We start from the raw sequence: 17579 nt of genomic DNA on the forward strand, positions 1-17579 counted from the left end.
CAGCCTCATCTGCTCCAGGCCCCACTCCCGAGGTCCAGCCATAAATACTGTTAAGGGTCTTTTATTCATTTTCATCACATCAGAGATGTCTCTTTCTGGCAAGTTTTTAAAAATCCCCACAGGTTGGATTAGGGCACCCGCTCTGGGTCCCTAGCAGTCTTCTCCAGGCTGGGAGCCCCAGGGGGTCCGCTGCCTCCCTGAGTCCCTGGCCTGCCTCTGCAGGCACACAGTCATCGGGAAGTGCTTGAGGGACCTGAGCTGTTTAGGCATTGCTCTCAAGAGTGGAAAGTGGGCACCTGCTCCATTAATGCTTGATGGCTGGCGGCTTCCACAGCACTCCCACCCCCACAAAGGCTTTGCAATCTGTCACCACAGTCCCTAGCACAACCCACAGGGTCCTTAAAAGTCATCATCATCACAGATGTCAAGGTATACATCGAAAGCCTCTCTGTTGCAGTTTCCATCAGGAGTGAAGACATATTTGTGGAAGGTCCCATCTACACAGATGGCTGGAGGAGGGGAGACAATTGGTAAGAAGTTAGAAGCTGTCAAAGCCACACACTCCAATCCTCTCAGGTGTCCCACAGCCTAAGGCCTATGGCCAGGCCTTTGCCCACGTTCCATCCCCCTTACTGATGATGGAGGTGAACCAATGTTTCAGCTCTTTCAGGCCTCCCATGCCCTAAAAATTCTTTCAGGTCCAATTGGCAGGCCCTCGCCCATGCAGTGCCCCCAAGTCAAAAGCTATTCCCACTCACCAATGACAGAGTTGACGTTCTTGGAAGTATTGCGACCGAAAGCACAGATGCAGGCTGACTCAGCAGGCACGGTGAAGCTCGCCAGGCTCCACTGAGAATCCACGTACTGCCCAATCATAGGCCCCACTTTGCCCACGCGAGCCAGCCTGCAGGCAACACAGGCTTAGCCCAGGTGTGGTACATGGGCAGGGGGATGGGGGCGAGGCGGGGTGGGGCAGGGGACACTCACGCGGAGCGGCGGTTGAGGCGCGTATCCTTGAGAGCAAAGATATGGACTGTGCCCTTATCGCTGGACGCGCACAGGAAGGAGGAATCATGGCTAAAGTTGATGCTGAAAGGCAGACCAGCAGTGACGCCCGCATGTCATGTGGGGTGGGGTCACCGGCCCACTATGTATACCCTGTGCTCACCAGTAGAGGGTGGCCGGGTCAGTGCCTCGGCGCAGCTCCACCAGTTTCTCCTTGGACTGCGTGTCAAAAAGGCGAATAAGGGTGCCCTTCTGAGAGGCTGAGGCCACTACCGTGCCTGGCTGGTTCAGGGACACACAGGCCACGTCACTCTGATGTGCATTGATGGTAAACGGAGCAGATGAAGTGCCAGGCTTTGTGCTCGCCAGGTCCTATGGTAGAAGGAGCAGTTCGGGCTTGGGGTGGTAAGGACGTCAGGGGCCAAGAGTCCACAGGGGAAGCCAGCCCACCTACCCACCCTTGCCCACTGCACAGCTCACCACAAGTTGCAGACTCCCACACTTGTGTCCTGGGAACACTAGCAGTTGTTTCTCCAGGCTGGGGCAGAGGTCACAGAGCCCTAGGGTGTGAGGGAGGGGGTGGGCTGATCAAGCGGAAGTCGGGACCAGGCAGCGGACCAGGCAGGGTCTCAGATTTGGCCAGAGCTTGGTCAGGGCCAGACTTTGGCCTTCCGTGACACAGGCTACCCACGGAACCCACAGCGGGCTTGCCCTCAGCTGTGCTCCCCATCAGTCAAGGCAGAGTCCCCACCTCCCGATGCAGCGGGTGGCAGAACCAGGAGGCCCAGGAATCCCGGGCGAACCCACCACTCACTTCCCCACTGAGCCTCTCCGCTCCGCTAGCTGAGCTTCGGGGGCGGGGCCAAGATGAGGGGCGGGGCCGGGGCCAAGATGAGGGGCGGGGCCGGGACCAGAGAGAGAGCGAACTGTAAGGGAGGCGGGGCGGGGGGGGGGGGTGGACTGGGGATGTGGGCGTCTCAGCCTGTCGCAGGCTCTCTGGGCAAAGACTCTCTCTCCCTGCCTTCCTTTCCCAGTTCCTCGCTGCCTCCTGCCCTTACGCCTCCACTTCTGGGTCCTCTCACCCTTGGGGTTGTCCCGGGTGTCAAACTCAAACAGCTTTCGGGGATTGTCGGGGAAGGAGTACACATAGATGCGGTTCTTCAGCACGATCACGATTCTGTGGGCATCACACAACACAGGATGGCCGTGAGCAGAGGGCAGAGTGCCCCCACAGGACTAACTCTTTCGCCTGCTGTGGGGACCTCCTACCTCCCCCACCCCCAGCCCACCTCAGGCTCACTTGTCATGGCGCATGCGCACAGCCAGCACTGGCTTGGTGAAGGTGAACTCCAGCACCAGCTTGTCCTTGGAGTCCTTGCCCTCCCGGGCATCGTCCCAGATCAGCACTGCTGGGCAGGTGGGTGTGTTGTCGGGGCCAAGGTTTGGGGTGAGGGGCAGCCCTGGTGACACAAGACCTACCCCCTGGTCCCCCATGGGACTTCAACCCACGTGTTTATTAACCTTTTGCTGACACCCAGTGTGACCTGATGCAGCCGGAGCACTTGGAGATGTGACTCCTGAGAGGACAGGTTCTGGAACCGTCACACTCATTTACAGATGAGGAAGCTGAGGCTCCAAGGGGTTGGCTATCTGGCCAAGGACCTCAGAGCCCATCAGCGACCAAGCAGGGACTCACACCCCGGCCTGTCACATCCCATCAGTAATACTCCTGCCTCCGGGGTCCCAGTCCATACCCCTGGGGGGTTTCTGTGAAGAATCCTAAGGCATCTCTGGCCACATCCCAGTGGGATCAACAAAAACCCTTAAAATAAGATGATGCTTGAGACTCAAAGCCAGAGGGCATTGGGAAGATGGCGCCAAGATTTTAAAGCCTATTGGTTGTGTGACCTTGGATAAGTCACTTGACCTCTCTGGGCCTCAGTTTCTTCATCTGTAAAAATGGGGATGATGATACGTCCTACCACACAGAGTTATTGTGAGGATTAAATGAGTTAATGCAAGCACAGTGGTTAGAACAGCACCGGGCTCACAGCAAGCGCTCCATAGGTAAGGACATGGCATACGGCATTCGACAAGTGTTTGTTACATGAAGACAAAACACCAAGCTTCTCAGACAATAAGATTCAGGACTTGTAAGCCGGAGGCCTCACTGTGTGACTCTGAGTTACTCTGACATCTTCATCTGCCAGTGCCTCCGGGAGGCCAGGATTCCGAGGAATCTGGGCCAAGGGGGGGGACAGGATGAGGACACTTACCTGAGATCTCTGAGAACTTGGGGCTGCTACCACCGCCCACCAGGGCCAGCAGGTTGGAGCGGTGCAGCATTTCCACCAGGCCCATGCTGCCCACCTGCTCATGGTCTGGACAAGGACCAGGGTGTCAGTAGGGGTGGGGGCCGATGCCCAGCCCCTCCCTTCTGCCCGCTGCCCCTCTCCCACCAACAGCTCACCCAGATGCCCCTTCTCCATCAATGGCTCCACGTTGTAGATGCGCACACCTGTCTCCATGGCACAGCAAAAGCAGCCTGGGGATGGGAGGAACCCCGGCTGCCTCAAAGGATGCCCAGGTGGGAAGCTAAGGGCTTAACAACCCACCTGTGGCCACCTCTCCCTCCCTCCCTCCCAAAAGGGCACAGGCACAAGCCTCTCTCACTTTGGTCTTGGTTGAAACGCAGACTGGTCACTCCTCGAAGTGGCTGCTGAGTCATGGTCCAGGATTGCTTCCCTAGACACAAATGGGAGTAGGGTTGGGAAGAGTCCTGGGGTCTGTTTCCTGAGTCCTAGAACTCCTGTCCCCAACTAATTTCTTCTTCCTCCTCCTGCCCAGCGACCTAACCCCAGCAGGACTGCAAAGAAGACAAAATCAGGGGGGGAATCCTAGGGTCTCTACACTAAGCTCCCAAGACCCCAAAGAGCATGGCCAGTAACCTCTCCATCGTCTCACACTTGGTTGACACCAGCTCTCCGAACCTACCCTGACTTGGACCCCCACTCCCCGCCACCTCCTCCTTACTCCCTGGTACTGACTGACTGCTTACTAGGAAATAATAGGGTAGGAGCTATCCCAGTGATACCTCCTCTCTACCTCCAGCCAATCCTGGCCCCAGTACCCCATGTGTCCTGGAACCACCCTCTATCCACTTCTCATCTTCACATCTGGACCCAGAAGCTAACTCTGCCCGTCAGTAAATGGGGAGAAGGGGGTCAGACATTCATCACTTTCCGCACCTTCCTGACCTGGCCCTGAGACCTGCTACAGTTGGCCCACCACTCACAAGAACCCTAACCTATTGTACCACTCCAGAGCTCTCACACCTCCCCTCCGCACAGGCTTCCCCAAATCCCTTCAGGATCCCATTCCTACCTGGGGACAATCCTTTCACATGACATGCTAATTTCACAAGCGGGACCTTGCCCTAGATCCCTTTATGCCATAAAGACCCTACCTGAGGATTCGCTTATCACTCCAAATGCCCCACCGCTGGGATATCCCTTTCCACGTGCTCTGCTCTCCCTGACTCTGACATCGGTTAGCTTGGACCTACCCCCAGGAATTGCATCCTCCTAAGAGTCCTCCTCCAGACCCCCTATCCTTTCAATAAGACCCTGCCCTAGGGCACCCCTACCCCCCTCAAAACACTTGCCCAGGCCACACTCTTCCCAAAACCCCTACCTGGAAGAACAAATCCTTCCCTAAAGGCTCCTGCCATGGATCCCCTAATATTCCTGTTCTAGAGCCTCCAAGCTCCTTTCAAACCCCCATCTCCCCCAAACTATTGCCCAGGCACACCCCCTTCCCATCCTCCAAACCTCCTGCCTCCTTCCCTTGTACCACCTCCACTGGACTCCCTCACCCCCCAAAGACCCATTCTTTGGACAACCCCACCTTCCAAGATCCCCTTTAGGGGATCCCCATTCCAAAGGCCCGTGCCACCCAAGAACCCTGCCCCAGGATGCCTCACATACCACACCCCCTCTTATGTCCCAGACCACTCTCATACTCCTTCCAACACAAGCACCTACTCAAGATCCCTGTCCTAGATAGACTCCATCCACTCAGACCCTGCTCAAAAGACCTCTCCTGCCCGCAGACCGCAACCAATTCTGGGCCCATGGCCCAGCTCCCTGCCGCGGGCACTGACCTGACCTCTGCGCGTCCCCGATCCCGGCCCCAGCTCTCGGTGCCGCCCGCGGCCCGGCTTTCTGACCTCTAGGGCCTTGACGCCCTGCTCCGGTGTTTACATCAGGTCTCACTTCCGGGGGCGGGAGTCTGTAAGCGGAAGTGACTCACCCTCGCCGGAAAACGCAGCCGTAGTCCTCCCAGCTCAGCTTGTGGGTCTTTGGAGCAGCGAGAGCGATCGCGGCGTCCTTCCAGGAGGGCGCGGGGAGCAGGGGACGCGCCGCGAGGGCATGACTGTCTGAGGGAAGCGAAGACAGGTGGGCGAGACAGGGCCTTCCCCTCGCGGAACGGAAAATGGTTCTCCTGTACTCGGAGAACTAGCGGCGTTACCTTCTGGGCTAACAAGACTTGGACCTCCGAGGTGGGCTAGAGGGGCCGCCCCCGTTAGCTATTTATAGTCCTCCCTACACACTGCGGTATCCACCTGGGAACCTCCAGGTGGAGCCGAACCTGGAGCCCTTCAGAGCTGAGTCTGTGCCCTCAGCCAGGGGGTGCTCGCTGAGTGTGTCCCCTTAGCCAGGGGAAGCCAAGATGGGATTCCTGACCCTACTCCCGCTTTGTCTTATTTACAAAATGAAAAAAAAAAATTTTTTTTTTGATGGCAAGAGGTGTTTGTTCACTGAGGGGAAAAAGACCCCAATTATCTACATACGGGAAATATTTTTAATTCAACTTTTAAAGTTTGAGATGTAGACTTACATGTAGTTAGAAATAATACAGAGAAAAAAATTAAAAAAAAAGAAATAATACAGAGAAACCCCATGTACTTTAACGCTTCCCCCAAAGGTAATATTGTAAAACTACAGTGAAACATTACACTCAATATTGACATTGATACAATCCACCATCCTTTACCTTTTTTCAAGACTGTTTTGATGCTTTAAAAATGTGTTAATAGGAGTTCCCGTCATGGCGGGAACCAATCCGACTAGGAACCATGAGGTTGCGGGTTCGATCCCTGGCCTTGCTCAGTGGGTTAACGATCCGGGGTGTAGGTTGCAGACGCGGCTTGGATCCAGCGTGGCTCTGGCTCTGGCATAGGCTGGCAGCAACAGATCCGATTAGACCCCTAGCCTGGGAACCTCCATAAGCCGTGGGAGCGGCCCAAGAAATGGCAAAAAAAAAAAAAAATGTATTAATATAGGAGTGCCCGTTGTGGCTCAGCAGAAACGAACCCAAGTAGTATCCATGAAGATGAGGGTTCAATCCCTGGGCCCACTCAGTGGGTTAAGGATCTGGGGTTGCTGCGGCTGTGGCGTAGGCCGGCAGCTGTAGCTCAAATTCAACCCCTAGCCTGGGAACTTCCATATGCCGCACCTGCGGCTGTTAAAAAAAAATTAACTATATAATGGACATCTGGAGTTCCTTTCCGGGCGCAGTGGAAGCGGGTCCCACTAGGAACCATGAGGTTGCGGGTTCGATCCCTGTCCTCTCTCAGTGGGTTGGGGATCTGGCGTTGCTGTGGCTGCCGTGTAGACCAGCAGCTATAGCTCCTAGACCAGCAGCTATAGCTCCGATCATATATATATATATATGAAATAGACATCTGTTTAATTCATCCTTTTAAATTGATTTATGGCATTGTGTGAAATGTATAATCATTCACCTATTCCCCTACTGATGGCTATCTGGGTTGTTTCCTGTACTGGGTTTTCACATCCATGGATATATTTACTTGTGAATTTTGGCCCCTGTGTCCTCATGGATACTAGTCGAGTTTGTTACTGCTGAGCCACAACAGGAACTCCAATTATTGCAAATATTTGGAAGATCCACTAATTTAGATCTCTAGCCAAGGCCTCTTTCCTATACTATCCTAAGTGTGACTCCATTGATGTGCTCCTCAACAAAGCCAATCTTCTGGCTTTCTTCTGTCTCTACTTCCTCACATCCCAGAGCATATTTAACTTAATTCAATTTGGCTTCTGTGACTCCCACCTCTCTGAGACTGCTCTTAACCAGATCACTGATGAATAAAGAATCTTCCCAAACCAGCAGTCATTTCTCTACTCCTTCCTGTAACCAACTAACATATTCCAGGTTTTTTGCTCTCACTCTCTTGGTTTTCTCCTCTATCCCTGGCTACCCCTCCACCTTTCTCCAGTTTCCAAATACTGGAGTTTTCTTGGGTGTGTTCCTGGCCCTCTTACTTTTCTAGCCAGTATTTTCTCCCTAGGTGACTTCATCTTGTCTCGTAACCTTAATTATTGCAAATACTTCTTTGTTTGTCTTTTTAGGGCCACACCCATGGGATATGGAAGTTCCCAGGCTAGGGGTTGAATCAGCTGCAGCTGCCAGCCTATGCCACAGTCACAGCCATGCGGGATCTGAGCCACGTCTGCAACCTACACCACAGCTCATGGCAATGCCAGATCCTTAACCCACTGAGTAAGGCCAGGGATTGAACCTGTGTCCTCATGGATACTAGTCGAGTTTGTTACTGCTGAGCCACAACAGGAACTCCAATTATTGCAAATATTTGGAAGATCCACTAATTTAGATCTCTAGCCAAGGCCTCTTTCCTAAACACCAGACTCATATATACCACAGCCTGTTTGACACGTTCATGTGAGTATCTCATAAGGCTCTCAAATTTAACCCAGCCAAACAGATTTCTCAAGTTTCCCTGGCTCAGACACCCTCCTCCTCCCTCATCACCACCAATGGCACCACAACATTCAGTTTGTCACTCAAGCCAAAGACCATATATGTCATGCTTGATTCTCCTTTGTCATTGGTATATTCTTTTGGTCCCACTGTCAAACATTATCCCAAATACAGCCCCTGAGTCAGGCACTTTTAGTCAAGATGGAGTAACAGGGATGAAATTTGTCCTCTTACATGAAATATCCAACCACTGCCCACCCCACCCCCCCAAAAAAGGGAAGAATACATGAAACAATGTTTTTTTGTTTGTCTTTTTAGGGCCACACCCGTGGCATGTGGAGGTTCCCAGGCCAGGGGTCTAATTGGAGCTGTAGGCACTGGCCCACACCATAGCCGCAGCAACACGGGATCCAAGCCGCATCTGCGACCTACACCACAGCTCACGGCAACGCTGGATCCTTAACCCACTGAGCGAGGGCAGGGATCGAACCTGGGTCCTCATGGATGCTAGTCAGGCTCGTTAACCACTGAGCCACAATGGGAACGCCGAAACAACGGTTTTTAAGACATACATCTCAGGTAATGGACAGTGGGGTCCCTGAGAAATGAGAAAGAAGATGAGCCCCAAATTGCCCAAGCCTATCACTTGGAGAGTTTGTTTGCTTTCCTCTTGGCTGTGCAAGTGGCATGTGGAAATTCCCGGGCCAGGGATCGAACCTGTGCCACGGCAGTGACAATGCCAGGTCCTTAACACACTGAGCCAAAAGAGAACACCACCACTTGGAGAGTTTGTATGCTAAGGTACTGAAAGGGGAGACACCCGGAGCCTAGTGGCCTCCGCAGGTTAAGATAGCCCAGGAGTTTTTTCATGGCTCATCAGGTTAAGGATCTGGCATTGTCAAGGCTGTACCTCTGGTTACAGCCGTGGCGTGGGTTCCATCCCTGGACGGGGAACTTCCACATGCCTCAGGCAGGGAAAAAAAAAAAAGACAAGGGCAGCTAGAATTCCAAGGACAGACTATCAGGACAGAGCTTCACAGAGATCTGCAGAGAACTGCTAAGTGCCTGCAGATGAAGAAGCTACCCAAGACCAGGGAAAGAACCATTCAAATGGATTAGAACAGAGCCTGACATGTATATGGATTGGAAAAACTCCTAATTCACAGGGCATAGGATACACAGGAAGGTCATGGGAGAATAGTTAGCCCTGGACTTAGTGCCGTTCCAGACCCAATTAATGAGTGATGAAGACTCGGAGTTCCCGTCGTGGCGCCATGGTTAACGAATCTGACTAGGAACCATGAGGTTGCATGTTCCATCCCTGGCCTTGCTCAGTAGGTTGGGGATCCGGCGTTGCCATGAGCTGGGGTGTAGGTCGCAGACGCGGCTCGGATCCCGTGTTGCTGTGGCTCTGGTGTAGGCTGGTGGCTACAGCTCCGATTGGACCCCTAGCCTGGGGAACCTCCACATGCCGCGTGAGCTGCCCTAGAAAAGGCAAAAAGACCCCCCCCCCCAAAAAAAAAAAAACTGAGGGAGCAAATTGTTTCTGTTGCTTAAACTTGGGCACTGTCCACCAGTGCCAAATAGAAACGTGGAGACAAGGTTTGGGGTGAAGGAGAAGAAAATAGCTTTAATTGCTCTGCCAGGCAAAGGAGACCACAGCAGCTAATGCCCTCAAGTCTGTCCCCTCCCTTGGGAGAGAATAGAAAGTGGTTTTATAATTTGCAAGGGGAAAATATGCCCACAGAGAAGGATCAGGGATAGACGCAAGCTTTCATTCTTCAAAGTTAGCATTTAGTGGCCTCAGGACTGGTTCTGGTGGTCCTCCTCTAAGGTTTTCATTTGTTGGGGGATTTAGTTCTGCAGAGGAACTCAAAGATCCTGTGTGTATTCCTTGAAGAGGAACCAGGACCCCGCCCCAAGGCTGCGCTATTGTTTCTTTTTCTTTCTTTTTTTTTGTTTTTGCTTTTTAGGGCTGAACCCGCGGCATATGGAGGTTCCCAGGCTAGGGGTCGAATCAGAGCTACAGCTGCCAGCCTACAACACAGCTACAGCAACGCAGGATCTGAGCTGCATCTGCGACCTACACCGCAGTTCATGGCAACGCCGGATCCTTAACCCACTAAGCGAGGCCAGGGATCGAACCCGGAATCTCATGGTTCCTAGTCAGATTCGTTTCCGCTGCACCACGATGGGAACTCCCTGCACTATTGTTTCTTGACTGTTCCTCCCTGGTCTCTGCATTCCCTCCCTTCCCTGACCAGCAACTCTTTGAACCTGCCCTTTGGAACTCAGGGAAGGTTATGGAGGCTGATGCTTATTCCCTAAAAACAAGAAATGGGGGACACAGAAAAGCTTGTGCCCAGGAGCCCTGCAGGGCCCTGCTCAGTTTCACTTCCAAGTAACTTAGCTAATTGAGTACAAAGATCAGGACATTTTCTAGGAATGATAACAACAACAACAACAAAATCATAGCACTGGAGTTCCCATTGTGGTTCAGCAGTAATGAACCCAACTAGTATCCGTGAGGATGCAGGTTCGATCCCTGGCCTCGCTCAGTGGGTGAAGGCTCCAGCAATTCTCTGAGCTGTGATATAGGGTGGCACCTGCAGCTCTGATTCAACCCCTAGCCTGGGAACTTCCGTATGTCACATGTGCAGCCCTGAAAAGAAAAAAAAGAAAAACAGAAAACCCTAGCACTTAATAAAGTAAAATTTAGGAATTCCTGTTGTGGCTTAGCAGGTTAAGAACCCAACTAGTTGTGTGTGTGTGTGTGTGTGTGTGTGTGTGTATGACTGGGTCACTTTGCTGTACGGTAGAAATTGACAGAACACTGTAAGTCAACTTATGCTGTACGGTAGAAATTGACAGAACACTGTAAGTCAACTTAATGGGAAGAATAAAAGTCTTAAAAAAAAAAAAAGCCTACTATCCATGAGAATGCAGGTCCAATCCCTGGCCTTGTTCATTGGGTTAAGGATCCCTCGTTGCTGTGGCTGTGGTGTAGGCCGGCAGCTACAGCTCCCATTTGACCCCTAGCTGGGGAACTTCCCTATGACCTGGGTGCAGCCCTAAAAGGTTCACTTAGGAAATGAAAGTAGGTATGGAGGTTAGAGGCCTAAGCCCTGGGGCATCCCCAAGGAACAAAGGGCAGGGGAAAGAGGAGGAACTGGCAAAAGACTGAGTAGGAGCAGCCAGTGAGGCAGGAACAGAACCAAAAAAAGGATTTCTGGAAGGCACCTGAAAAAACATTTCAAGAAAGGAGTCAAATGCTGCCGAGAGGTTAAGACAAGGAGCACCAACTTAATACGCAGGCACCGTGTATACAAAGCTGAACCAGAAAGCCAGACCCATAGTAGGTTTTCATGTACTTTTTTTTTTGTATTTTCTTGGGCTGCACCCACGGCATATGGAGGTTCCCAGGCTAGGGGTCGAATTGGAGCTGTAGCCACCAGCCTACGCCAGAGCCACAGCAACACGGGATCCGAGCCGCATCTGCAACCTACACCACAGCTCACGGCAACGCCGGATCGTTAACCCACTGAGCAAGGGCAGGGATTGAACCCGCAACCTCATGGTTCTTGGTCGGATTCGTTAACCACTGAGCCACGAAGGGAACTCCGGTTTTCATGTACTTTTATTGGTAATGAAATACACAGAACAAAAAAATTACCATCTTAGGAGTTCTTGTTGTGACACAGCAGGTTAAGGATCTGGCATTGTCAGTGCTTTGGCTATAGTTACAGTTGGGGTGCAGGTTCAGTCCCTGGCCTGGGGACTTCCATGTGCTGCATGCGAATGGAGCCAAAAAAAAAAAATCTGGGCATTTAAAATAATGTAGCTGGAGTTCCCAATTGTGGCGTGGTGGAAACGAATCCATCTAGTATCCATGAAGATGCGGGTTCAATCTCTGGCCTCGCTCAGTGGGCCCGGGATCTGGTGTCGCCATGAGCTGTGGTGTAGGGTGCAGACACGGATGGGATCCTGCATTGCTGTGGCTGTGGCTGTAGCCAGCAGCTGCAGGTCCAATTCGACCCCTAGCCTGGGAACTCACATATGCCACAGGAGTGGCACTAAAAAGAAAAAAGAGGAGTTTCCGTCGTGGCACAGTGGTTAACAAATCCAACTAGGAACCATGAGGTGGCGGGTTCGATCCCTGGTCTCGCTCAGTGGGTTAAGGATCCGGTGTTGCCGTGAGCTGCGATGTAGGTCGAAGATGCGGCTCGGATCCTGCGTTGCTGTAGCTCTGACGTAGGCCAGTGGCTACAGCTCCGATTCGACCCCTAGCCTGGGAATCTCCATATTCCACAGGAGCTGCCCTAGAAAAGACAAAAAGACAAAGAAAGAAAAAAGAATGACAATTCTCTGGTCCTCGCACCCATTAGGATGGTTATTACAAAAACAAAAAATAAGTGTTGGTTGGGATGTGGAGAAAATTGAAACCCTTATGCACTATTGGTAGAAATAAAAGATGGTGCAGCTGCCATGGGAAATACAACAGTTCCCCCCAAATTAAAGAAAAAGTAACGTATGGGAGTTCCCGTGGTGGTGTAGTGGTCAACAAATCCGACTAGAAACCATGAGGTTGCGGCTTGGAGCCCTGGCCTTGGTCGGTGGTTTAAGGATCTGGCATTGCTGTGAGCTGTGGTGTAGGTTGCACACGTGGCTCGGATCCCGTGTTGCTGTGGCTCTGGCGTAGGCTGGCAGCTACAGCTCTGATTAGACCCCTAGCCTGGGAATCTCCATGTGCCGTATGGATCCAGCAATTCCACCTCTGGAAAAATATACCAAAAACTCAAAGCATGGTATCAAAGAGATTTTGCACACTCATGTTCATACAGCATTATCCACAACAGGGAAAACTGGAAGCAATCCAAGTGTCCATTGCTGAAGGAATTGAAAAGCAAAATGTGGTACATACATACAATGGCTTACTTTTCAGCCTTTGAAAGTAAGGAGATTCTGACAGGTGCTGCAATACAGATGAACCTTGAGGATGTTATGCAAAGTGAAATAAAGCATTCATAAGAAAACAAATATTGGAGTTACCCTTGTGGCACAGCAGAAATGAATCCCACTAGTATCCATGAGGATGCGGGTTTGATCCCTGGCCTCGCTTAGTGGGTTGGGGATCCAGCATTGCCATGAGTTGGTCACAGATGAGGCTCAGATCCCATGTTGCTGTGGCTGTGGTATAGGCTGGCAGCCGTAGTTCGGATTCAACCCCTGGCCTGGGAACTTCCATGTGCCATGAGTATGGCTCTAAAAAGCGCAAGAAAGAAAGAAGAAAGAAAAGAAAGAAAGAAGGGAGGGAGGGAGGAAGGAAAGAAAGAAAAAACAAATACCATATGATTCTACTTACAGCAACACCAGAACCGAGCCGTGTCTGAGACCTACACCACAGCCCACAGCAATGCCAGATCATTAACCCCCAGAGGAAGGCCAGGGATTGAACCCATGTCCTCATGGATACTAGTTGGTTTCACTACTGCTGAGCCATAAGGGGAACTCCAGCTAAGCATTTTTATGGCCTGCAGCTGTGTCCTAAGGGGGAGCCAGAAAGCCTCATGTCTTATCAGAATTTGGGAGGTGATAAGAATCTCTCATGACAGCCTCCCATGAAGATAAAAAAAAGTGAGTGGGAAATAACCTCGCAGAAGCTCCTCACAAGCTTCCCATGCTCTCATGTTCTAGAACACAAAGCCCCTGCCAAGACCTAGGTAGATCGGCTGTGGTTAAGTGTTACCTACGTGGATGATGAGGATCTATGTAAGGTCAAGGCTCCAGCCTGAAGCAGTTTCCCTATATTATCAAGATAGACCAATAAATGCGAAAGGAGGAGTTCCCATCATGGCTCAGTGGTAATGAACCCAACTAGTATCCATGAGGCTTTGGGGTTCGATCCCTGGCCTTGCTCAATGGGTTAAGGATCCGGAATGGCTTTTTTTTTTTTTTTTTTTGTCTTTTTGCCATTTCTTGGGCCACTCCCGCGGCACATGGAGATCCCCAGGCTAGGGGACGAATCAGAGCTGTAGCCACCAGCCTATGCCAGAGCCACAGCAACTTGGGATCTGAGCCGAGACTGCGACCTACACCACAGCTCACGGCAACGCCGGATCCTTCACCCTGAGCAAGGGCAGGGATCGAACCCGCCACCTCATGGTTCCTAGTCGGATTCGTTAACCACTGCGCCACGACGGGGAACTCCCGGAATGGCTTTGAAGTGCAGGGTCTGGCATTGCTGTGGCTGTGGTGTAGGCCGGCAGCTGTAGCTCCTATTCAGCTGCTAGGCTGGGAACTTCCATATGCTGCACGTGCGACCCTAAAGGGGAGGGGAAAAAAAAAAGGCAAAAGGATTCAATTTTTTTTCCAGTCTTTTTAGAACTGCATCCATGGCATATGGAAGTTCCCAGGCTGTGGGTCAAATCGGAGCTGCAGCTGCTGGCCTGCGCCCCAGCCACAGCAACAGAGAATGCAACCTACACCTAAGTTCACAGCAACACTGGATCCTTAACCCACTGAGCGAGGCCAGAGATTGAATGCCGCATCCTCATGGATACTAGTCAGGTTCATTACCACTGAGCCATGATGGGAACTCCCAAGGATTAAAGTTGATACAAACTATTTTCTCTGACCACAGTGGAACCAAATTAGAAATCAATAACAGGAAGATCTCTGGAAAATTGCTGAATATGCGGAAGCTAAATAACACATTTCAAAATAATTCATGGATCGAAGAAGTCAGGATGGGATGGTTGTACAACTATAAATATAATAAAATTCATTGAATTAAAAAAAGTCAGCATGGAAATTAGAAAACGTTTTGAATTGAATAAAAATGAAAATTCAACATATTAGTATTTACGGAATGCCACAAAACAGTATTTAAGAGTGAATTTATCCGTTAAATCTCTCTCTATATATGTGTGTATATATGTGTGTATATACACACATATATAAAATATTAGTCTTTCTAGAGCTGCAGCCACAGCATATGAAAGATCCTAGGCTAGGTGTCGGATCAGAGCTGCAGCTCCTGACCTACACCACAGACACAGCAATGCCAGATCCAAGCCACCTCTGAGACCTACACCACAGCTCGAGGCAATGCCGGATCCTTAACGCACTAAGTGTGGCCAAGGATCAAACCCACATCCTCATAGATACTAGTCTGGTTCGTTTTCACTGAGCCACAATGGGAACTCCTAAATGTCTATATAAGAAAAGAAGAAAGGACTAAATAAGAATAGCCTAAATCTATTATTGTAACTTCCAACACAAAAAAACTAGAAAAAGAAGTGCAAAGTAAACCTAAGGTAAGCAGAAGAAAGGAAATATAAAGATCAATGTGTAAATCAATGAAAACAGAAAACCAATGGAGAAAATTAATGAAACAAAATACTGGCTAATTGAGATTAACAAAACTCATAAACATGAAGATTTATAAGAAAAAAATGGGAGGAGTTCCCTCGTGGCTCAGTGGGTTAAGGACCTGGTGTTGTCACTGCAGCAGCTCAGGTCTCTGCTGTTGAATGGGTTCGATGCCTGGCCCAGGAACTTCTGCATGCCATGGGTGTGGCCAAAAAGGGAGGTAAAAAGAGAGAGAAAATTCCTGTCGTGGCTCAGTGTAAATGAATCTGACTAATAACCATGAGGACGCAGGTTCGATCCCTGGCCTTTCTCAGTGGGTCAAGGATCCTGTGTTGCTGTGAGCTGTGGTGTAGGTCACAGACACGGCTCAGATCTGGTGTTGCTGTGGCTGTGGTGTAGGCCAGCAGCTACAGCTCTGATTTGACCCATAGCCTGGGAACTTCCATATGCCATGTGTGTGACCCTAAAAAAAAGAGAGAGAAAGAGGGAAAAAAACAAGGAAGATACAACTTACCAATATGAGAAATGAGAGAGGTAATATCACTACAGATTCTGCAGATACTAAAAAGGATAAAGGAATATTATGAATTAATTTATGCCAATAAATCCCACAACTTGGTTAAAATGTACAAGTTCTTTGAAAGACACAAATCACCAAATCTAACTCAAGAAGAATAGATAGTTGCCAAGGGCTGGGAATAGGAACAAAGGGAGAATAATTGTTCAGTGGCTACAGAATTTCAGTTTTACAAGATTAAAAGAGGTGTGGAGATGGATGGTTGTGATGGTTGCACAACAACGTGAATGTTCTTAATGACACTGAAGTCTACACTTAAAGATGGTTAAGATGGGAGTTCCTGTGTGGCTCAGTGGGTTAAGAACCTGACATAGTGTCCTGAGGATGCGGGTTCGATCCCTGGCCTTGCTCAGTGGGTCAAGGGTCCGGTGTTGCTGTGAGCTGTGGTGTGGGTCGCAGACATGGCTCGGATCCTGCGTTGCTGGGGCTGTGGTGTAGGCCGGCGGCCACAGCTCTGACTCAACCCCTAGCCTGGGAACCTCCATATGCCATGGGGGCAGCCCTAAAAAGACAAAAAGACAAAAAAGAAATAAAAATTTTAAAAATTTGTTCAGAGCATAGATCTCATGGTGAATGTTCTTACCACACTAAGATTAGAAAATAAATAAAAAGCTCCTCGAACCAAAAAAAAAAAAAAACAAAAAAACCACGGATAGGGAGATTGGCTAAACTAATTTTAAAAGCCCTCTTCATTTTGCATTAACAGGGATGAAAGTCTAGTTGTGACTATGGCCTTTGTCCTTAGAGACAAGGCCCAAAGTTTGACCCTGAAACAGACTCACCTCTGCTATTTTCTTTTGAAGAGCAGTTATTTATTTTATTTTATTTTTATTTTTTGGCTTTTTTAGGGCCACACCCGCAGTACTTGGAGGTCCCCAGGCTAGGGGTCAAATCAGAGCCACAGCAACGCCAGATCCAAGTTGCATCTGTGATCTACACCACAGCTTACAGTGATGCTGGATCCTTAACCCACTGAGTAAGGCCAGGGATTCAACCTGCATCTTCAGGGATACTAGTCAGATTCGTTTCCGCTGAGCCATGAAGGGAACTCCATGAAGAGCGCTTCATAACTGGTGCTTACATCATAAGCCCCTGGGAGGTTCATTATAACAGAGTACTGGTTCCCAACCCTGAATGTCAAATATGTTAGGTCTAGGAAGGGCCTGAGAATTTGCATTTCTACCCTGTTTCCAGGTGCTGCTGCTGCTGCTAGTGATCTAGGATCCACACTTTGAGAATCACTGGTTGCCTGATACGACAACATGACAGAACTTTGCCCCTGGAGTATTGTTTTTTGCTTTTTAGGGCTGCACCTCCAGCACATAGAAGTTCCAGGCTAGGGGTCCAATCAGAGCTTCAGCTGCCAGCCTACACTACAGCTCATGACAACGCCAGATCCTTAACCCACTAAGCGATGCCAGGGATCGAACCCTTGTCCTCATGGATACTAGTCAGTTCATTACCGCTGAACTACAACAGGAACTCTGGAGTATTGGCTCAACCTCCTCAAGGGAACCCTTGATTCAAGGTATGGCCAGAGTCCCTAGAAGGACAGGAAGCTTGGACGTTGCCAAGTTTACAAACAGGTTTATGATTAGCCTGTGTCGAACCTGCTTGATAGTAAATGATTGTTTAATAAATTACAAGTGTGTTGGAGAGAGAGCGAAAAAAAGCAACCTACAGCCAATATTGTACTTGGTGGCAATCCCTAAAACCAAGACAGATATCTACTCTCTCTACTGCTATTTTATATTGTACTGAAGATTCTAGTCAGTGCATAAAAGGTGAGAAAAAAAAAAGGTATTCAGATTGGAAACAG

At 50.0% G+C, this 17579-nt stretch overlaps 1 protein-coding gene across 3 annotated transcripts; it reads right to left on the minus strand.

The window, feature by feature from the left end:
* Window positions 1–45: 45 nt before the first annotated feature.
* On the minus strand, window positions 46–5298 carry WDR45 (WD repeat domain 45). 3 transcript variants are annotated; one of them, XM_047764898.1, is made up of 11 exons: window positions 5168–5298; window positions 3679–3750; window positions 3476–3550; window positions 3282–3386; window positions 2306–2411; window positions 2088–2182; window positions 1486–1565; window positions 1169–1377; window positions 988–1089; window positions 759–904; window positions 46–509 (listed from the first exon to the last, which is right to left on the minus strand). In XM_047764898.1, the coding sequence occupies exons 2-11, from the start codon at window positions 3731–3733 to the stop codon at window positions 400–402; spliced, it is 1083 nt and encodes a 360-aa protein (XP_047620854.1). In that variant the 5' UTR covers window positions 3734–3750; window positions 5168–5298; the 3' UTR covers window positions 46–399. The 3 variants fall into 3 exon arrangements, with proteins under 3 accessions (XP_047620854.1, XP_047620857.1, XP_047620856.1); XM_047764901.1 differs by lacking the exons at window positions 3282–3386; window positions 3679–3750; window positions 5168–5298 and having other exon boundaries at window positions 2306–3245; window positions 3476–3532; XM_047764900.1 differs by lacking the exons at window positions 3476–3550; window positions 3679–3750; window positions 5168–5298 and having other exon boundaries at window positions 2306–3245; window positions 3376–3386.
* Window positions 5299–17579: the final 12281 nt, after the last annotated feature.

This window comes from Phacochoerus africanus, chromosome X, assembly GCF_016906955.1.
Source record: "Phacochoerus africanus isolate WHEZ1 chromosome X, ROS_Pafr_v1, whole genome shotgun sequence".
NCBI lineage: Eukaryota > Metazoa > Chordata > Mammalia > Artiodactyla > Suidae > Phacochoerus > Phacochoerus africanus.

Bases quoted from the DNA above. Each gene is read 5' to 3' on its own strand.
- WDR45 (XM_047764898.1), bottom strand. From the start codon at position 3,733: ATGACTCAGCAGCCACTTCGAGGAGTGACCAGTCTGCGTTTCAACCAA. The intron at 2,412-3,281 runs GTAAGTGTCCTC...CCTGCCCAGCAG, and splicing joins CAAGTTCTCAGAGATCTCAG to TGCTGATCTGGGACGATGCC. The intron at 2,183-2,305 runs GTGAGCCTGAGG...TGATGCCCACAG, and splicing joins GTGCGCATGCGCCATGACAA to AATCGTGATCGTGCTGAAGA.